Source organism: Aphanomyces astaci (genome assembly GCF_000520075.1).
Source record: "Aphanomyces astaci strain APO3 unplaced genomic scaffold supercont1.9, whole genome shotgun sequence".
NCBI classification, from domain to species: Eukaryota; Oomycota; class Saprolegniomycetes; order Saprolegniales; family Verrucalvaceae; genus Aphanomyces; species Aphanomyces astaci.
This window is the reverse complement of record NW_009798272.1, coordinates 305,506-326,851: the sequence shown is the minus strand read 5'-3', so window position 1 is coordinate 326,851 and position 21,346 is coordinate 305,506. Positions and strand designations below refer to the sequence as shown.

General features: G+C 46.5%; 6 protein-coding genes across 10 annotated transcripts in view; 2 read left to right on the top strand and 4 right to left on the bottom strand.

The window, feature by feature from the left end:
- The window catches only part of H257_04927, a 16,809-nt gene extending 8,897 nt beyond the window's left edge, over positions 1–7,912 (top strand). Inside the window, exons 9-21 of one of the 2 annotated variants that reach the window (XM_009829591.1) lie at positions 100–426; positions 977–1,203; positions 1,707–1,893; positions 2,156–2,469; positions 2,912–3,175; positions 3,510–3,590; positions 3,799–3,978; positions 4,097–4,210; positions 4,321–4,514; positions 5,206–5,350; positions 5,432–5,705; positions 6,611–6,882; positions 7,129–7,912. In XM_009829591.1, the coding sequence (XP_009827893.1) occupies positions 100–426; positions 977–1,203; positions 1,707–1,893; positions 2,156–2,469; positions 2,912–3,175; positions 3,510–3,590; positions 3,799–3,978; positions 4,097–4,210; positions 4,321–4,514; positions 5,206–5,350; positions 5,432–5,705; positions 6,611–6,882; positions 7,129–7,494 (2,945 nt within the window). In that variant the 3' untranslated portion in view covers positions 7,495–7,912. Of the gene's footprint in view, positions 1–99; positions 427–973; positions 1,204–1,706; positions 1,894–2,155; positions 2,470–2,911; positions 3,176–3,509; positions 3,591–3,798; positions 3,979–4,096; positions 4,211–4,320; positions 4,515–5,205; positions 5,351–5,431; positions 5,706–6,610; positions 6,883–7,128 lie in introns of both variants that reach the window. The other variant, XM_009829590.1, reaches the window with a different exon arrangement.
- Positions 7,067–7,918, bottom strand: H257_04926 (hypothetical protein). The gene has a single exon (XM_009829589.1). It carries the CDS (start codon positions 7,911–7,913, stop codon positions 7,524–7,526), a length of 390 nt encoding a protein of 129 aa, XP_009827891.1. The 5' UTR covers positions 7,914–7,918; the 3' UTR covers positions 7,067–7,523.
- A 1,176-nt stretch (positions 7,919–9,094) lies between these two features.
- H257_04925 lies at positions 9,095–12,494 on the top strand. 2 transcript variants are annotated; one of them, XM_009829587.1, is made up of 4 exons: positions 9,095–9,173; positions 9,245–10,150; positions 10,364–10,654; positions 10,795–12,494. In XM_009829587.1, exons 2-4 carry the CDS (start codon positions 9,256–9,258, stop codon positions 12,423–12,425), a joined length of 2,817 nt encoding a protein of 938 aa, XP_009827889.1. In that variant the 5' UTR covers positions 9,095–9,173; positions 9,245–9,255; the 3' UTR covers positions 12,426–12,494. The 2 variants fall into 2 exon arrangements, with proteins under 2 accessions (XP_009827889.1, XP_009827890.1); XM_009829588.1 differs by having other exon boundaries at positions 9,103–9,173; positions 9,270–10,150; positions 10,795–12,486.
- Positions 12,495–12,941: 447 nt separating this feature from the next.
- H257_04924 (NAK protein kinase) lies at positions 12,942–16,451 on the bottom strand. 3 transcript variants are annotated; one of them, XM_009829584.1, is made up of 10 exons: positions 16,118–16,451; positions 15,980–16,052; positions 15,587–15,911; positions 15,332–15,532; positions 15,166–15,234; positions 13,943–14,221; positions 13,430–13,557; positions 13,336–13,381; positions 13,219–13,267; positions 12,942–13,155 (listed from the first exon to the last, which is right to left on the bottom strand). In XM_009829584.1, the coding sequence occupies exons 1-10, from the start codon at positions 16,422–16,424 to the stop codon at positions 13,007–13,009; spliced, it is 1,626 nt and encodes a 541-aa protein (XP_009827886.1). In that variant the 5' UTR covers positions 16,425–16,451; the 3' UTR covers positions 12,942–13,006. The 3 variants fall into 3 exon arrangements, with proteins under 3 accessions (XP_009827886.1, XP_009827888.1, XP_009827887.1); XM_009829586.1 differs by having other exon boundaries at positions 15,587–16,052; XM_009829585.1 differs by having other exon boundaries at positions 13,219–13,381.
- A 413-nt stretch (positions 16,452–16,864) lies between these two features.
- Positions 16,865–18,509, bottom strand: H257_04923 (hypothetical protein). Its single transcript, XM_009829583.1, has one exon. The coding sequence runs from the start codon at positions 17,938–17,940 to the stop codon at positions 17,638–17,640; it is 303 nt and encodes a 100-aa protein (XP_009827885.1). The 5' UTR covers positions 17,941–18,509; the 3' UTR covers positions 16,865–17,637.
- A 151-nt stretch (positions 18,510–18,660) lies between these two features.
- Positions 18,661–19,583, bottom strand: H257_04922 (hypothetical protein). Its single transcript, XM_009829582.1, has one exon. The coding sequence runs from the start codon at positions 19,568–19,570 to the stop codon at positions 18,743–18,745; it is 828 nt and encodes a 275-aa protein (XP_009827884.1). The 5' UTR covers positions 19,571–19,583; the 3' UTR covers positions 18,661–18,742.
- Between the last annotated feature and the right edge of the window lie 1,763 nt (positions 19,584–21,346).

The window sequence follows — 21,346 nt, the reverse complement described above, 5'->3', positions numbered from 1 at the left end:
GTGGGGGGGGGAATATTATATATATATATACATATATATATACAAGAAGACAGCTGACATTGTCCTACTCGTGTGTATTATCGTGTGTGTGGGGAATAGGAGTGCGGACGCCGTGGGCAGTTGCCGACACGATTTGCAGCGTCTACTTGCAGGAAGGCCAGTACCAACTCCTGGGCATCTCGGGGATTGTCGTGCTCGAAGTGAAGGCCGCGCTCGATCTAGCGGCAAAGCAATCGACTATTTATATGGATCAAGCTCAACGCAATGTGGTTGGAAGTGGAGAGGATGGTGGTTCTATCGACTCGAGTAAGAACGAAGCACAAGGGATGGCACTTGCCAACACTTTGTTTGACGTGGCCGACTTGGAAGCCATGCAAAAACGCGCGCTGATTCAATCGAATGCTAGCAAATTGCCCGATCAAGAAGGTATTGTATGTGTACACCCAATATATGGATTTCTTTTGTGCTGATACTTTGCCTATTGATTGATATTATTCATGGATCTAGTTGGTTTAGTATCACACTAATATAAATTGCACACTAATTCGATGTTATATTGGTCGACGAGTGGGTAATTTGATTGGCCACTTGATTCGTGTTGTGGTATTTGATTGGTCGATTTTTTTCGATTGACTGCCGATCCTACTTCAATGCCGAATCGGCTTACTTGACAATATATCTATTTCTTTCTTGACATCAAAACAGCAACCTAGATAGATCTCGATGTATTGTATTGGTTATTGTATCAAAAATATATATACCACTCACGTATTCGACGGATGGATTTGTTTGGCCTGTGACACGGTTCAACGTACATATGTGGTGCATGTTGCCATGCATTAGGTGTTAATTTTACATCAAACGATGTCTCGAACGCGTGAGTGTGATGGGGCGATTTCTTCAAATGGATATATATATATATATACATCCATTTGAAGGGGGGTTACAAAAAATAATATATTAATTTTTGTAGCAGACGGCCGCGACTCGGACGAGGATATGTCGGACGACGAAGACGACAGCAGCCATCGCGAATCCTTGGTGGACTTACGAACGAGCGACATGGAGCCTCTCTGCGACACGGTTCAGCCCACCTCGGACGTCCGCCAGTTCAGCGGCGCCTTATTGCGGCTCTTACATCGCAACGACCAGACTCCTCACCACGCGTGCAACGCCATGTCGGTGGCAGGCATGCAGAAAACAGTACGCTCTATTCCCGTCAGGGTTTGCTATCTATCTATATATATATATATATAATAGTGACTTTTTATTTTGAAGTACTTTTTCATAAATTATTATATTATTTAAAAAAATTGTATATATATTTATGCGCAACACAACCTTCGACGGAATTGTGTTAATCATTATATATATATATATATATATTGTCCATTCGAGTTGAGCATTTGGAGTGAGTGTGGGGTGCCGAATATCGTCCAAATCGACCCAGGACACTTTAATTCAAGTGGCCCATCCAACTTTTGCAATCATCAAAGTCGTGTGTGACTTTAAATAGTGTATGAATGACTTGACAATTTAATAGTGTATGAATGACAATTTTGTGTTTTACCCAATACTCAGGACAAAAATGGTCCAATCAATGGATATGGTATCCCGACAAAACAAATTCAAGTTTTGACTGAAAGCACAATATATATATTCATATATATATTTCGAAATCATGACGAAATTGCTATGTTCCGTAGAGTGGCGTGTGGCTCATGTGTGGCGAATCGCTGACGTTTGTCGAAGGGTATGTGGCCATCGACGACCAGCAACAGCCTGCCAAGGGGCTCGTGGACTTGCGAAGTGGCAGCGACAAGCCAGGAGGGGTCATATTAAAGCCAAATCCAGCGAATATATCGAGTCCGTTGGTATGGCGGCTCAAGTATCGTACGTCAATATTAATATATATCTTTCTTTTGTATATGTATATATATATAAATATATTTCTGTTGTATTTGTCATTGTATACAATTCGCAATCAAAACGAAAAATGATCGTGCTCTACTACTACAGTACTACTACCATAAAATACATGGTCGTGAAAATCATATTCTACTAACGTTTCGACTACTATTACAACATAGTGCATCGTAGTAGTCGCGATTCAGCCCATTCCATATATATATATAATATATATATATATTTGTAGACGATATCAAACAGTTTTACCGGATCAAGTTCCAACTGCGCCCGGTGGGGTTGGAACTGGTGGACAGGGGCGGGTGGACGTACTTTTGCACGTTCGAGTCATGTCGGTGTCGGGAAGACGTGTTCAAAGCGCTCTTCCAAATGCCCATCCACAACAGCATCTACTGGGCCCATGTGACACCGTTTCGATCCACCAAGCGGCTGCGACAGAGTTTAACGAAAAAGTGGCTGCGGGGAGCGCTGTCCAACTTTGAGTACCTCATCGAGTTGAATGCGCTGGCCGGACGTACCTTTAACGACGTGACGCAGTACCCCGTACGTTTGACTTCGAAGTACTAATAAATTCAAGCGCTTTGAAGTTGTTGTAAAACGATATATTGGAATTTCAAATGGATGCAAATATATATATATTATTTATATGGATATATATATATTATTTATTTGGATATATATATATATATATATATATTATTTATATGGATAGATATATATATTATTTATATGGATATATATATATATATTATTTATTTATATGGATATATATATATATATATCCAACGCGTTTCAAGTCTCTAGGGTGTAAAACGAGTTAATATGCACGTTTAATAAACCAATGAACCTTCCCAAGATGAAACAAGTATCATGACGACGAAAGAAAGAATAATAATTTGACTCTTGTTTTAAACGATGAAACAAGATGAATCATGAAATACATATATATAAATAGTTTGCGTTCTAATTACAATGTATGAGGTAGGTATTTCCGTGGGTGTTGGCCGATTACACATCAGAAACGCTAGACTTGACAAAAGACAGCACGTATCGTGACTTGAGTAAGCCGATGGGCGGACTCGGAGCTAAGCGCGCCGACCAGTTCAAGGACCGATATGCCGCCATGTCATCGGATGGGTTTGATGGGTCCCCAGCGTTCCATTATGGCACGCACTACTCGTGCTCGGCTTATGTGACATATTACCTCTTGCGACTTGAACCGTTCGCATCCATGGCCCAGGAATTGCAGGTATATATATATATATATGTAGGATTTTTGGTTGAATTATGTCGATTTGTTTGATGCAGGAGATCCTATCTACCTTGTACAGCTAACTTCTAACTCTTTTTCGTGACATGTGTAAGCTTTGAGACCAATGATTCGAGTTTTGATATTGGCATATAGATAAGTAGTAGAATTGTACTAGTAGTTAGTAGATCGGGTTCTTTATAGAAATGTTGTATCGTTAATGACTGTTAGTAATATCCAGCGGAGGACGCTTGCCTTCTTTATATATATGTATTTGACGATCAATCTTACAAATACTATAATATATATATATGTCTGATATATTATGGTGTAGGGTGGTGAATTTGACAAAGCGGACCGGTTGTTTCGAAGTATTGGCGCGTCGTGGACGTCGGCTTCGTCCGAGAACCTGCAGGTAGAAGCAACAATATATACATATATTGCTGTGGATACACACAATAATACACTATATATATATATATATATATATATATATATTGCTGTGGATATACACAATAATACACAATATAAATATATATATAGTATGTTTATTCGTATCCACAACACATTTTATTTCATTCGCTGTATATATATATAAGTAAAACGATGTTTATTTGTCATAGGACGTGCGGGAACTGATTCCAGAATTCTACTTTTTGCCCGAATTTCTCGTAAATGCCAACCATTTTGACTTGGGGACGACGCAGAACGGGGAGGTCGTCCAGGACGTCCACCTGCCACCGTGGGCGGCCAACGACCCGCGTGAGTTTATTCGGTTACATCGACGGGCATTAGAGTCCACCGTACGTTTCTATATGATTTCCTATGTGAACGCTATAGCATCGGTTTAAATCGCGTGGTTTTAACTTCATTTTATACGATAAAATCACGTGTTCTGTATATGGTAAAATCACGTGGTAGTACGTGTCGGAGAACTTGCATTCGTGGATCGACTTGGTCTTTGGGTACAAACAGCGAGGCCAAGAAGCCGTGGACGCGCTCAATGTGTTTATGCACATGACGTACGAGGGCACGGTACGGTATTCTCTCTCTCTTATAATCCGTGCAAAAAGAGCAGCGATAATGCTTTAGATACTGAAATATCAAAATGGTCGATATTACCACCTACTACTGTATCTATCTAGATTGACATTGACACCATCCAAGACCCCCTGCTTCGAGAAGCGACGATGGCCCAAATCGAAAACTTTGGGCAGACGCCGTCTAAGCTGTTCAACAGCCCCCATCCTGCCCGCAAAGTGCCCCAGTTGCAAGTCCACTCGTCGCTGTCGACACTTCTCACCCATGCTCAGGACCTCAGTATGAACGCGCAAAGCAGGTGCGGTCAACCCATAAAAATATTTCTGGTTGTCAAAGTTGATTGATCCATTTCTTCGAATATATATATATATCCAGACACACGACACGGGGCATGGCTGGGATGTGTGGGTTTTACATCGCCAGTACTAGTTGATGAGGTGGAATAATGGCGAAAATTGTGTATTTCTATATATACTACTATATATATATATATGTATGTAGGTGGTGTTCAGTCACAGTAGTAGTTAGTTGGTGTGGAATCGTATAAATGTATACTAGTGTATACTGTAGAAGTATATATAATCGTAGTTGGAGTGATGACGATTTGGATATAGATACATAAATTTATATATATATATATATATATATATGGATGTATGTCGAGGAGTAACGTTAGTCGTTGGTGTTGATTATGCCGAATTATATCAATATATGTTTGGTAGTTGGTGTAGTATATGTATGTATTGGTAGTTGGTGTTAAGTAATGGCGAATTGTATGTCTGTATATATATATATATGTATATGTTCGCCAAGCATTCTATGTATTTCGTCCAGAAATATATCGAATGCTTGGCATATATATTGGCATATATAGTTGATGTGGAGTAATCATGGGTAATTGAGTAGATTCATTATATATATATATCTATTTGGATATTTGTCACCCGTACATGTTGGAGTAATATGTGTATATTTTATGCATATATTAGCATCGAAGCGTATGTGAAGTGGCACACGCCCCTGGCCCCGCCGCTCGTGTCTATTGGGAAAGAATATGTGTACTTGAAGAAAGCGCACGCTGTCCAAGTGTTGGACGAGCCAGTGGGGGACGTCCAGGCCACAACCGACAACAAGGTACAGCCAACCTTGATATCTTATATCTCACAATGAAAAGACCACATATTTTTTCGGTGATTTTGATGAGCATTTTTGCAGTACGTCTGCCGAGGGGGTGCGGGTGTACTGGTACCGCCTCGGTTCAAGAAGGCGATCGATTGGGGTACTGGCTCGGTGGCGCTGCGCTCTGTGAAGCCCAAGGCGGCGCTGCTGGTGTGCGTCGAGAGTTGCCACTTGAGCGCCGTGACATGCGGCGCCGTGTCCGCTGACGGACTCACGTTTGTAAGTGGGGGCGACGACGCTGTGGTGAATATCCTCGAGTGTACAAAAGTGCACGGGGAGCGAGTGCTGACCCACAAAGGCAAACTCACGGGTACGCTCGTCGGAATAACACTCGGGAATAACGAGGATTTTGTCCACACATTGTGATAAATATATATATATATTGCACTGTGTAAATATATTGCATTATGTGTGGACATTATTAAATATATGCACTATATATATATATATTATTCGTGTTGAGTTTATGTATACATTATGCTTGGACGTGGCTTGTCACGGGTGAACTGATTGTCCTTGGTTGGAAATGTTCAAGGGGTTGTGCCTGTTTTTTTACGGAGGCAGATATTCGTCAATATTTGCAAATTTAGCGATATATCCCGAGACCATAACTTCTAAGATACTCTAATTAGGATTCTCAAAGCATTAAAATTGGATTTCTAGTGAAATTCTCTACACCAATTGTCAAGGCAATAACCTATTTTGACTGAGATACAATTGTTCAAAGCCCAACAAGTGAAACCTATCAATCATTTCCAATCGGAGGTAGTATATATCTATTGTCTATTTAAATGTTTAAACGTGTGTTGTCATGGGTTAAAGCGATTGTTGCTGGTTCTAAGAGCCAGTCCATCGAGGGGTTGTGGTTATCGTGTTGCAAAGAGGCAGATAGCATGGACGAGCTTTTCATGTTGGCATTATTACATATAAGGCATATACTTCCAGGTTGACATTTCAAAATTCGCATGTTCCAAGTTCCTGGCGACATTTGCATTTCATTGGCTGTAATTCTTCAATTTCTATCAATATCAATATCGAACATTTATGACATTTCATTGGCTTACAATTGCTTTAAGCGCTGATTATAAACCAATCTTTTGCGAATATTCATGCAATTCCCTTTCAAAGTATCATTCGTATTGCCAAATAATTCCATGTTGGCATCATTATATATTTATATATATAAATTGGGATTGACTTGTGGGTTATAAGTAGGCCATGAAGATGCTGTGACGTGTGTGGCCATCGATGCTGCGTTCAACGTGATTCTGAGCGGGTCGAAAGACGGATCTGCGATAGTGTGGGATCTCCGGATGCGGCGGTACCTGCGCGACCTCCGCGGGCACGACGCCCCCCTCCGCCAAGTCGGGGTGAACGCCGCCAACGGCAACCTCGTGACCATCACCACGTCGCAACTGCGGCTGTGGTCGATCAACGGCGACTTGCTGGCTGCCGCTGTCTTACCATCGCTTGGCCTTGCTCCTGTTGTACGATGATATACATTATATCCTTGCTTTTCGTCTATATATATATATATTATAGATTTGATCCAAATGGCATACGACTCGATTGTTGTTATGTTTCGAGTTCATTTATATATTCTCTTTCGCGTATATATATAAATATAGTTTTGGTCCAAATGGGATGAAAACCCGACTCGATTGTTGTTTACTGATAGTTTCGAGTTCATATATATATATATATAATTATTCAGACGATCTTGATGTGTGTAGACGGCGGCTCTTTGTACGACCTGTGACGTGTGGCAGAATGGAGTCGTGCTGGTCACGGGGCATGCCAACGGCACGATCGCATGCTGGGGAGTCAAGTACCCCACCGACGCCAAGGACGTTCGCGGCGGCGGCACTACCACGTCAAGCTTCGTCGTGTCCAAGCCGAGCGAGCGAGGAGGAATGGCTAAGAAAGTTGATGCCGTCGTGCCGTCATGTCAGCTGGTGGTGATGAAGTTGCTCGTGGAGCACCGCGCGTCCGTGACGGCGCTGGCTTTGACCGTGGATCAGCGCCAAGTCATCTCTGGGGACGCCGACGGATGGTGCATGCGATGGGTGGACGACAGTATGACGAATGGAGCAACTTAAACAATCATAAACGATACAGTTCTTTCGTCCTACTTGTCCTCGTTGTAATAGAATGTGACTTTGAAGATCTTGTCCGCGCGGGTTTCGTACATCACCATGAGTTCCACGGGCGGACTGTTCTCGGCCTTGAAGCACAGCTCGTGGTCCATGCACTTGTTGCCCATGGTCACGCGCGTCGGCACCGTCGCGTGAACCGCCGGGTTGTTGAACGTCGCGACGTAGTTGGCGCGAAACTTTGCAAGGCCCACGACGGCCGGCGTCATCGAAGGCATGCGGTACACCTCCACGTCGTCGCTATAACATGCGCAGAACGCGTCCAAGTCCTTGGCGTTGTACGCGCGGAGCTGTGCTTCCGCCAAGTCGGCTGCCGTCATGTGAAACGAGAGTTGTGGTCGGTCGGTCACCTTCACCAGCGCCATGGCTGATTGGCCAGCATATTTTCCATGCAAGGCTATGTACTACTACTAGTAATACTAGATGTACTTTTTGCAATAAAACACGTTAACTGTAAATTCAAACTGCAGTGTATAATTAGGAGTTCCTTAGATAAGACTCCGGCATACCAGATTGATAGGTTTCACTTTTTTGGGCTTTGAACAATTGTATCTCAGTCAAAATAGGTTATTGCCTTGACAATAGGTATACTTCCATGTAGAGAATTTCGCTAGAAATCCAATTTTAATGCTTAGAGAGTCCTAATTAGATTATATTAGAAGATCAATCAGAATGATGCTGAATTTTCACTGTGCTTCCATATAATTTCTATACACCTATATCTGATTTCTCCTGAACTTTTCTGGTTATAGAGGTTTACATGAAGATATGTGGTACAGGAAATATGTTAATACCTGTATAATATAAGAATAATTATACGTAACCGGTAAACCTATCAATCATTTCCAATCACATCTAATTTGGTCCCTTTATAATCCACGATGTGTGTTTTGCGTGTGATTTTGTAGGTATAACCCACTTGTAGAACTTTGTAAAACTGGACTTTATAACCAGACCTCCAATCGACGTGTTACTTCGGGTATTTTCGACGAATTTGGAGGCACTCCTGGCTATTTCTGATAATTCTGGATACAAATGCTTCGTATAGATAAAAGCCTTCAAATTTGGGCGAAACTTTGGCAGTATCTTTTCCCCAGTATCTTTTCCCCGAAATATAACCAGACCTCCCAAAACCGCGGTGGAGATGCTCTAATCTGGACTTCATCCTACCCCCCGTGGGCACGGATACATATTTCGAAGTATAACGTTATTCCCGGGGTTAAACGCATCACAGCGGTTGGCTATATCTAACCACTGAGATGCCTTAACCCCTAGCTGGCTGGTATGCGTTGCTAGTGTACTGTATCATTAGAAATCCCACCATTATACTTATTTGTGCAACAGATCCTCAGTTCAAGCGTCCTGATTGGCTGTTGTACGGAATATCAGAATTCCCCCAATAAAGGTGCTCTATGGTACCAGTAATAGTATTGGGTGTTTGCAAAGGAATTATTAGTCCCCTAATAAATTATTCAAAAAACGGGCTGAAGAGACAGTCCAGCGTGTGTCACTTTTATCCGGTGTGTTCCGGATAAATCGCCACTGCCCGTGTCACGCTGATTCATCCTGTTCGGCCACGCACTCTGCTGTTGCCGCCGCTGCCGCCGTGTCCAACCGTCCTCCAGGTACGATCCGATGGCCTTGGCATGGCGCATTGCAAGATGTATGTATCACATACGGATGTAATTACTCGTAGGAACGATCTTCATGTCTGTTGACAGGATGTTGTCGGGAGTGTTCGCAATGGGCAAGTTTCCTGGTGGCTTCACGTCCAATGCGAACGACGCGGACGGGTCTGGCAACCCCAGGCATCATTCAGGTCGATCGCCCATGAATCGAAGTGGCGGTGGTTCGTCTTCGTCGTCGGCAACGTTTTCGAACCGCGAAGTGGACGGGTTCCACGCGCAGGGCGAGGTGGCGATGCTGGACTTGTTGGAGTACGACGGCGCCGCGTCGTATCACAAGATCAGCGACAAGGACAAATGTGTCTTGTACGAATGCAGTAGTAGCAGCAGCACCACGACCACCGTCACAGAGGACACGTACTCGGTCAAGGGGGTGCACACCATTTGCACGCACATGTCCGAGGTCATGGAACTTCTCAGCGCCAAATCGCAGTACTTCTCGAGCGTATTAACCAAGCTCCTTGGTCCCATTCACGCAGATAACTCGCCGCTTTTCCCCGTGGACACCCATTCGATCGACGAACATGCACTGCTGATCGTATACCTGGCGCTCCAGTCGTCGTCCACTGCCGCCATGAACAACGACTTGGCCTCAGCCAGCCACTTTCGAACCAAGGCCACCGCGGCCGGGCACATCACCCGCGAGTACTGCTTTCTCCGGTACTGCGGGTACTTTACCAACAACAACGAAGCGGGGAGAATGGAGCGCGTACTGCCGTCAGAACCCCTTCGACCGCAGTCGCAAGCTGTGTCAGTGTGGGACTCGATTGCGAGCGCACAGAGTTGCACGCCCCACGGCCCCATCGGTCGGCTGATCAAAACGGGCTTCATCCTCGAACAGGCCAAGGCGCCAAATGCGGTCAAAGTCAACTTTATCATGTCCATGCATCCCCACAACTATGCCAACTCGCGCCAACGTACGTGTGAAAGCCAAACGTATGCGATTGATCAATTATATATAATCGGGGGTTATATATCGTGTGACTGGACCAAGAGTGGATTTGATTGGCCACGTGATGTACGTTGACGGTTTTGATTGGTTGATTTTCGATTGTCTTGCTATTTGGTTATTCTGCTCATTCGATTCGACAATATAAGGTGATTGGATTTATGTGGGCTGCTGCTTGTAGTGGCATCGGAGAAGCTGTTTCTGCAGCGCATGGTACGCACCATGTTGCTCAACGTGTCGGCAGCCGTGATGGAGCTCCGACTTCTCACAGATCACTTACTGCTCAAGACATCGTGGACAGACAGTCCCATGTGCACGATCTGCCTCAAGAACTTTTCGCTTCTCCGGCGTAAACACCACTGTCGACTCTGCGGCGATGCATTCTGCACCACTTGCTCACTCACGCGGGCGCGGCCAGACTTGGGCGACTCGGTCCGTGTGTGTCATGCTTGTGTGGAAGGCAACCCATCCAGTACGTCAATTCAAATAGCAGCAAAAGTCGAGGGTCCTTCCCTGGTTTTATACGATAGTCTATTGATGGTTCATTCGAGGGACTTTACCTGGTTTTATATGATAGTCTTATAGTTTAGGCACCTCACATTCGCCTTGTAGGTTTGGTGCGGTCGTCCGAGAAGTTGTTTTCGACCACGCAACCAAGCCACCTCTTTCGCCACGCGTCCATGCACGGGGACAAGGGTACTAGTAGTAGTACTACCTGTACTAGTACTTTCAAGGGTCGGGCGTTGTCGGCTGGTGGGAAGAAGTCGGCAGCGGCGACGACGACTGCTGGGTGGAGTTTGAGTGGCCGAGGTCGAAGCCCCAAAGAAACAGATCACCACCAGACCGTTCCTTCAGTGTACATGCAGCATGGGGGGGCCATGCACTCGGGCGAGGCGGCGAAACCACCACCGAAAAAGGCCCAGGATGCATCACAACATGAGCACCCGATGGAAGGAAGTGGGGGGGGGCGACGTTTGAACCCGTCAGACCAACCACGACGCAACTACCCGGCGATCCCTTCAAATCCCCTGGCCCACCACCAGTACGACCCGTTTCGCGACGGCCCACGATCGATTCCGTCCCAGCAAGTCCACCGGCGCCATCCAGACCATCGCCCTCTAGGGACCCGACACGTGGCAAGCCCCCGAAACCCCCCAAATACCTTGGACAACAACGATGACAATAACATGTATCCAGGGAATGCCAGTCCAACACGCCGCCGTGGAAATCAACCGACGACTAGCCATCAAGCGCAACCCCACAGTCCGCCACGTATGGTGCGCGAGGACAACGAAGACAACGAACGACTCCATGGACTTCATTCTTTTCGTCCCCCCACAGTATTGTACGATGGCTCGTCGTCCCATTTTCGTCCGCCGCAGACTCGAAGGGGGTTGGCAGATCCACCGCTGAACGACGACGACGAAGACCACCTGCAGTACAACGTCCCAGACCCGGTCGTGCTCGACCAGGACTCGCACCCGTCAGCGTTTGATTTTGATCTGCGACACCGTGACCACCATCACCACCCCCATATCCCTCCGAGTATGCGAACCACACCGCCCACTCCTTTGTACCCAGACCCACAGCCAGAACCCCCAGTGGACGACACGTCCCAATTCCTGTATCACAGCACGCCGTTCTCATACCCGTTGAACTTTTATAACGGCAACGCATGGCCAGACGCGCCGGTCACAGCATCCGAGGACGAGCGCATGGAGCGGGCGCGGGACCTGGACCTCCTCCGCCGCCGAGATGACATCCTCATGTACGTCCGGATTGCGGCCAAGACGCTCAAGTGCCCCGTGGCCACGCTGTGCATCGTGGGGGGCCAAGCCGGCCTGCTCATTGCCAAAGTCGGGGGGGTCACTACCGACACGATTCCCCGCCAAGTGATGCTCGAAAGCCACGCGATTCTATCGCCAGAGCCGACAGTCGTGCTCGACTGTCTCTCGGACCTCCGCTTTGCCACGAATCCCCTCGTGTGCGAAGGTGACATTGGCATCCGCTTCTATGTCGGCATGCCGCTGTGCACGTCGGATGGACTTGTTCTTGGCGTGCTCAGCCTCGTGGACACGCAGCCGCGGGACCGCGTCCGCATCGCGGAGCTCCAAAAGCTGCGCCAGGTCACCGACACCGTCATGCACAGGTTTGAGGACTTGTCCGTCGGGACGACGAAGACTCGATGGGACCAACAGGCCGCCTTCCAGCGCCAGTGCGAGATGGACCTCGAACTCGACTAAGCACCCACACCCCGAGAGCGAGTATATGTTGACATCCATTAACATGTTCATTTTGGCCCACATGACGAGAAACAACGGAGTTTGGAATCTGCAGTAGTAGTAGGTTGCGTGGTTCCATGCTAGTACTACTAGTACTGTGTAGTACTACTCGACAAAGATTAGAGAGGTGTGAATTCGGGGTTTTGACTTCAATTGTGTCGGGTATTTGGATTAACAGTGTAAATGAAGCTTCTACTGCCAAATTTGCCAATTTTGGGGAATTAATTGCTGAAGTCACCACGAAATCGAGCAAAACGGTATGATTGGATAAAAAGATGGAAGGTTGAGAACATATGATTGGCTAAAACGAATGAATACTTGCAAAACCTTCGAAATATGATATATACGGCGACTTCGTGAGGTCACATTATTTACAGTAAAACACATAATAGTAACGCTAACTTGTTATTACTGCATGCGGGCGTGGTCCAGCGAGTGAGATATTGAACTGACCCTTGTTGTGTTCGAATGTATAGATAGCTACGAAGTATACCAGTATATATTTGGAAATATATGTATACCTACTACGTACTAGTAGCTAGCTACTGAGCATGCAGCAGCTCGGCCGTGTATTCCAGCACGTCCGACATGGCTGGCCGGTCCGAAGGGTCTGGGTGCAGCATATCTTTGATGAATTCGCAAAAGTCGACGGAAAACTCCACGCCGCGGAATCGCACAACGTCCCCCTGACCTGTATTCAAAGACAAAATCCATCCCTTTACTACACTATAAATCAATAGATTGGTGGACGTACTCGGGGGAAACGTCACTTTGCCGTTGAGACAGGCCAGTCGCATGAATCCCTATATATGCATGCATTCGATATACATACATGTAGCAAATAAATATTTATCATAACTTTGGCACGTACTTCGCGAGCAGATTCAAACGGACTCGACCCAAATGCCATGCAGTACCTGCGACAACGTGTTACTGTATCACATACATACGCCAGGTACACGTACAAGAGACACCCGAGGGACCACACGTCCGACTGGCCATTGATCACATGACCTATCTCAGGCTCAAACAACTCGGGGGCGCGGTACGGCGCCGAGCATTTTCGGTTGGCGTCGTCTTGGACGTCCATCAACTATAGATTGTACTACTCAGTCATCCGTGCTAGACTCGGTGGTAATTATATATATATATTTTGTGTGTATATTCTAAACTGGAGCGACATGGAGAATGAACAATCGACACAACACCAAATAATATATATATATATATACAAGAATATAATCACCGGCAGAAGGATAGATATATGTAGCCAATTAGAAATTTTGCAGGAAACCCTCATCCACATTTAAATAGTGTGTGATTTCAATTAGTGTGAAACCAATCCCCACAGGACAAGACGTTTTTACATACAAAATATATCAGAACAATGAAGAATCGACGATAGATTTTTGGCGAATTATCAGCCCACAAAAGTCCAATTTGTTTGGGGTAAAACAATAATATAACACGATAAATACCGTGCGGCGGTCGACTATCTCCGTGACCAACGGCGCGCAACTGCCAAAGTCCATGAGAATTGAGTGGTCGCGGTGGTCCAGTAACACGTTGTGCGGCTTCAAATCGCGATGTGCAAATCCGGCGGCATGCAGCGCCGCCACGCCCGCCGCGATGCCTTGAAAGATGCGCAAACTTCGTCGCTCGTTGAACGGCCACACCTGGTCTGCGACATCGTTCGTAGCCCGCCAAATCGAATCCCACAACGTCCCGTGGTCGTAAAATGGCAGCAAAAACAGCACCTAACCGAGGAATTTGTCTAATCGATGAGTCCTCAGTCGAATGGTTCAATAGCATGGATGCAAAAGCACCGCCAAAGCCAATCATGATAGAAGTAGATTTTATTTTCAAAAGAATCGATTGATTGTAGTTCATTTATAGTAACTTTTACTTGTTTAATTATAAAATTCTGTTAATAAATAATATTCCTTTTAGATCTATTAAGTCTACCTTTTAATTGAAAAATGAAAGACTCTAATTCTACTACTAGTAGTATCCAACAGTGTCAAATCGATTCGAAATAGGAGTGGGTTGCTCAATCGATTGACCAGACTCACCAAATCGATCGACCAATCAAAACACAGATCAAGAAACAAGTAGCCAATCAAATCCACTCTTGGACAAATTCAACATCGGATTAGTGTGTGACTTCAATTAGTGTGACACTCACTGGACGAATTTTTACATACAATAAATAGTATGTACGATGGAATCGATCGATAATAGATTTGGCGAATCAGCACAAAAGTCCAAATTTTGGGTAAAAAAAAGACAATATCACGTTCTGTGGAATTTCAGCCAAACATCGTTTACTGTTTTAACCCCGTCTGTATGCATGGGACAAACCCATATATATATATGGGTTTGTCCAATGACGAGGGAGTATATATATATATACTCCCTCGTCGTCGTTACTGTTAACCCCGTCCGCATGCATGGGACAAACCCATATATATATATATGTATACTCCCTCGTCGTTGTCTTGTATAGTGTGTACAAGTAAGTTTAAAGGAGATGATCCAATGATTGCTACTTTTGACGATAGGACTCGTCCAAATCAAAGTGAAATACACCATATACTACCATCACATATCGAAAGAAGCAGTCATAAAACTCGACACGTGCTTGGCAATATTCAACAAACAACTTGTAGAGCACAAATATAAAAATCAGTGAAATCTGAACCTCATGCTTGGACGCCGACCGCGTTTCGCCATATTGGAGCATCCGCATGATATGGGGATGTTGGACGTTCTACAGCAACAAAAACACAGCGATGAGGTCGTGGTTGTCAAGGGCTGGTAACTGTTTGGGCTCCCCATTTCAACCTAGAAACACACACACACAGGACCTCCAACACTTGTCGCTCGATGGCGGCGTCGCGCTCGACTTGGGCGGACGTCACGACGATGCGCTTTAAGACGCACGTTTCATTGGTCGCGGTGGTCTTGACAAGGAACACGTGGCCATATGCTCCTTCGGCCAGCAGCCGCACGATGTGGACTTGGGTGGCGGAGATGGCGCCGGCTGTACCCACCGACACGACTTCGCCCTAATGTTATGAAGCATTTATCTCAATGACAAACCAGAGATGTAGTTGTCGGACCTTGGACATGGCGTTGCTGGCGCTGGAAATCGAGTTGCTGATGGATGTGAGCAACGACCCGCCCCACTTTTTGGCCTTCCGCGCGGTTTCATCGAGGTTGATTGTCTTGGCAAACTCGACCGCGTTGCGCTTCATGTCGTCCACGTGCAAGTTTTTGGCGAAATCCTTGGCCATGTCCGTCTGCTTTTTGAACTTTTCCTTGATCTCTGCCGCGGAAAGGCCGCCGCCGCCTCCGTCGCCGCGAGAGGAATTGCTCCCGCCGCTGCTGTCACGGGACGGATTGTCGCCAAAGGTCGCTTCCCAAGGAGCCTTGTCGGTGTTTGGACTAGTAGACGACAAGCGACATGACATGCAAAACGTGCTTCGATGGGTTGGAAAGACAGAATTACGTACTCTTTGGATGCGTTGCGCTGTGTGCCAGAGTGCGAACTGGATGAACTGGTGCGGGATGTTGATCGCGTTACCCCTGTAGACGCATTTGAGTGATGATGCGAACCACCCAAGATGGAGGAGAATGGTGTGTACACCTACCATTGGAAACCTCTACGTGGATGGCGTCGTCGTGTCGGACGCCTTTCTCATGGGGAGCGGGACCTTCCGACACGACAATCTTGGCGTGGATGCGCGAGCGGTTCACGACTGGGACCACCGAGTTGGGGTTGGTGTAAGATCCATAAACGCCGTTGTCGTGCTGGAAGCTAAAGTGGCAGTACTCGAAGGGGCATGCTGCTTGGACATCCTTAAGACGGATGGGATGAACTGCGTCGGAGACGCGGAAGGCATTTGGGTGCCGTTCGGAGCTACCCACTTCGCCCAACACGTCGTACAGCACCAGCATGTCACTTCGGTTTCTCCACGGCGATTTGATGGAATGTTGTGTTCCGGATACAAGTATCTCCGGATAACCAGATTTTCCAACATTACACTAATAAATGCGCTACAGTTTAGAAGAAAGGCCAGCAAAAACTCTGTCACCAACTAACGTTAGTTGTGTACTACTAGTACAGTTGATCGCACTGGTACAGTAGTGAATTAGCAAAGTTTGGCAAGCATGAGATTTCCCTGTGGATGTTTTGCGCCTCAGAAGCCATGCACTGTCATGGTGAGAATGCAAGCTACTCGAAATCTCTGCAGGGCTCGTGTGCATATCATCATATCAGCATTGCTTTGCCATCATATCTTCATACACCTATTAACACGCCTTTTCTATCAATCTGTAGTATTACAGTACTCCTACGTCAACATGAATTGTGTTAACATGAGGTCATTTTGTCTTTTGCCTCGTCCAAGCCATGTCCACGGAAGTGCCTTTTGCGGTTGCCCCCGCGACAGTTGCCGCGATCACTGTTGCGTTGGTGCTCGTTCTTCAAATCCCCGGGCTCCAGCGAGCCATCTCAACGGTATTCTTCTCCCCCTCTTGCTTTCAGCGACAACGTCGACCAACTTTGGTAACCACCAGCGCACGCAGCACTTTTGACAAATCTGCGGCTCCTCACGGCACCCTACTCGCCCTTTCCCTTCGAGAATCCATGTTTGCCGCAGGTGCCATGGTCAATGGAAGCTACACGCTCTCATTCAACATGATATTGCACCATGCCGAACACTGTCCCCCCCTGTCGATCGAAAACGTTCAAGCCGCCTTGTCGCAGCTGCAAACTCGCCACACGTTTCTCCGAACCAAACTTGTACCGTACGACAGTGTCGCCACACCGTTTGTCCTGCAGGTGGACCATGCTCTGCGTCTCCCCCTCATTGAACTGCCTTCGAATACCCCATTCGCAAAACTGTGGGCGGAAGGCCGTGGCACCCCCTTAAGGTGCGGCGAGCCTATGCTTCGTGTACTCTGGCAACCGCAATCCAACACCACGAACGTCGTGTTCCTAGTTCATCACGCCATCGCCGATGGTCGATCTCTCAGCTGCCTCGCACATGATTTCCTTATCGCCCTCACCACTATTGATATGAAAACCCTTCCCCCCTTGCCCCTCGTGTCCAGCTGTGACGATGTGGCCAAGCGTGCGGTTCGGTCGTATCCACTCCGAAGCCTCCAGTCATTCGCCCACACTGTCTTGTCTGGAATACGTGCACGTCATGCGTTTGCGTTTCCCATCGAGCCAGCAGCTAAAGCGTCCTTCATGATGTTGCGAGATAACAAACCCCTTGGTCTCACTACCCAATTCGACGCTGCTACCACGTCGCGCTTTGTGGCTAAGTGCAAAACCCACCATGTGAGCGTCACGGGTGCCCTCGGGGCGGCTCTCATCCACGCTATTGCCGACATGGCAACAGCATCGTCGACGAAAATCGCGCTGGGCACGGTGGCGGATGCTAGGACGTTGGGCGCGATGGGCCATCTACCTGTAGTCGCCCCCGAACATTTGGCATTGTTTGCAACGGCGCTGCCTATGTTTTCCCACACCGTTCAAGCCACGAGTGATGCAACCTCTTCCATTGAGTCGACGGAACCCCCATATTGGACAACTGCAAATGCCTACGGCCAACACTTGCACGAGTGCACGGTACGGCAAGACGGACTCGTCGTTGGCATTCTCATGGGGCTCAACATGAAATCCATGATGAAAGCACCGAAGCTCACGCTGGGGAGACCCACAATCATCCTATCCAACTCGGGGGTGCTTCCCAAGCTCCAAACGCAGTACGGCGATCATATCAAAGTATCGCACGCCCACGTGACCAGCAATCAACTCTACAGCTTCCCGAAAGTCAGCGCTTCCACGATGGGCGGCGTGCTCACACTCAACTTTGACGGGGTCGCGCCAATCATTAAACCCACGGACCTCGCCATGTTGCAATCAAGGACGACGTGGCACTTGAAAGCGATGATAGCCTAACTATGTATGTACTGTACTCCTCTAGTTACCTATAATCAAGTAACAAGGAATGCAATAATGCCTAGACACAATTCCTACCTGATGTTGGACAAAACTCCGCCCAGAAAACGATGCAGGAAAGGCGGCGCAAGGATGCTCCGCGAAATGCGCGATGCAGAGAAGTTGACTTACCTACACTACTACATTGAATTCAGGTGTATTGCTTGTAAACTAGCCGTTTTTAGATGTATACGAACATGATGTAAAAGTATTAGTGTTGATGCTATCCTACGCCGCATAATTATAGGTTAGCATCAACAGCCTCTCAACTGAAAACAATGGGCAATTGGCGGGGACTCAGGAGTGGCATGTCCTGGTTCACCTGGGCAAGCCAGAGGTCATATACAAGCTCATTGCCAATGTCATTTAGGTGCAGTCCGTCGTTGGCCACGTGGAGTCGCTTGGTCGTGTTCTGTCGGTTTTGGAACGCTGTCCAGAGGTCCACCACTGACACATTCAGAGCTGCACCCACTTCCACACACGACTTGGCATACACTTCCGTCAGAGCATTCCGTCGGGGATAAATGCACGTGGCATCGTCTACAGTAGGCGGCGTCACCAGCATGACGTGGCACGCTGGGAACACTTGTTGAATCAATCGGACCATTTCTCGCAGGTTGGACGCAAATTCATCGATGGGAACATGCTGGGCATCGGTGTCTACTGCAGCATCATTGGCGCCTAAGAAAATGGAAACCAAGGCCGGTGGTTTTCGCTCCCAGTCTTGGACCATGGCGGGGAAAAGAGGAAGCCAAGTGCGCGTTGTCCAGCCGGCGGAGCCACGGTTGACGACGTCGGCACGACGGACGTAAGCGTTGGCCAGCATAGATGCATAGCCCATCAACTGAGGATTCTCTCCATACTCTGTGATGGAATCTCCAAGCACGACAATCACAGGTGTTGAGCGACCCCGCGGCAATGGTGATGCAGACAACGAGAAAGCGGAGTTGAAGACAAATACGAGGACTAGTGACACCACAACAAGGCCAAAACCAATCGCAGAGTGTACAAGGAGTCTCGGGCACCGGCGGTGGTGGGAAGCTCTTGGTGGTGATACCTTGGCAGCAGTCACTTCATCCTGCGACGATGCCATCACAGTGTTGATTTTACCGAAATGTTTACAGAGATTGTACTCTCAAAGTGTGCTTTATCCGGACAGACTTGGTCGTCAAATTAACGTGATTATTCTACTCTGGTCCAAAATAGCTGTCATGTTTGCCTTCAAAATGATTGTGAATTCTCTATAAACTCGCCTGGTTTGTAAAATCAATATTGAATCACGCCGGAGTTCTGATTGGTTGAATATACTTGTCCTTTCTGCAAGAGCCAATCAAATCCACTCAAAAATGGATTAGCCAATAGCATCGATTCGTGATTCGATTCGGCGACGAGTTCGATCGACGGGGTCTGGAAATTCGTATCCGGTATATTTCGTCGGACCCACTACTGATTCACGCAATATGCCGAACATTCGATATATTTCGTTCTGACCCTACGTCGTTTCAGTATTTTTGGACAACTATCCGGTATATGTCACCCCACAACCGGTATATTTCTCACGTTGTGCAATGCTTCGTGAGGCGCTAACTTCCATGGCACCCAAGTCTCCAGCTAGACCTTAGAACGACTCGAGCTACAAGGTGTAAGGTTGTAGAGGATTCACATCGACTCATATCTATGGTTTAGATAAGTTCGAAACGCTTTCCATCTACCGGTTGTGGGGTGACATATGCCGAGTATTTGTCGAAATATACTGCAATGATGTAGGGTGAGTACAAAATCTATTGATTATTCGTCAAACATATCGCACACATGGCGTGAATCAGCTGTGTGTCGGACGAAATAATATAGTTACCGGAAGAAGCCTGAACTTACTGTTAAATGAAAAATGGTGCACTATTTATTAATACTAAGGCGAAGATCTCGTCGTTGATTATACTGTTAAGCAGCCCAAAGTGAAGAATCGAACTTGAAAAATAGCTTTCAAAATGGCAATGTATTCAATCACCCGCCAGAGAATCATATCGTAACTTTACACCTCCCCATCTCGTCCATCTAATACCCTTGAAGCACTACCAAGACTCTCTCGCTTCTATGATGCTATATTTACTAACGTTAGTAGTTATGATCAAACATGCTCAAAAGGCACTAAACATACGTGAACTATTTTGGACCAGAGTAGTACACCTTTTGTGGTTAATTCAGCTTTTTTTCACTAACGTTATATTTAGCTTAGCTTGCAGCACTATGAAGTAGTATTTCACCATGCCACCGATATATTTCGGCTTACGTTACCTCCATTTAATTTCGTGGCAACATCAAACTTTACTTTTTTTTATATTAGTTCACCAAGCGAACGGTATACTGTTGGATTATACTACCTCCAGCCGGATTTAAACCAGCCATAAGCGAAAAAGCTGTATATTTTCAACAATTTCTCAAATTTGGAAAATCCGAAAATATCAGTGTAATCAGTTTAATTCGACGAATCACAGTGGCTTGAATTCATAAAAATATGAGCAATTTTGTGTTGGGCAATATAATTTCAAAATATCATACTCAAATCAAGATAGAATTGTACGGATAAAACCAATTCTATCCGAAAAATCAGAATGATGATCAATATTGAGCGGCACTTCGTTTGTGATTCGCGCGGTTGCCATGAAAGACCTCACATCGGACCAGCGCCGCGCAGTGGTGGACCACCTCCTCTTGCGCGTTGTCCAAAAGCCATGCAAACTTCAACGCGGTGCCATCAAAGACGTGGCCCGCAACTTTGGCCGCAATCGCCACACGATCTCCGAGATTTGGAGGCGTGCAAACGTATCACTTGGCGGCGACCTACCCATGCGTGAAATCGTATGCGAGG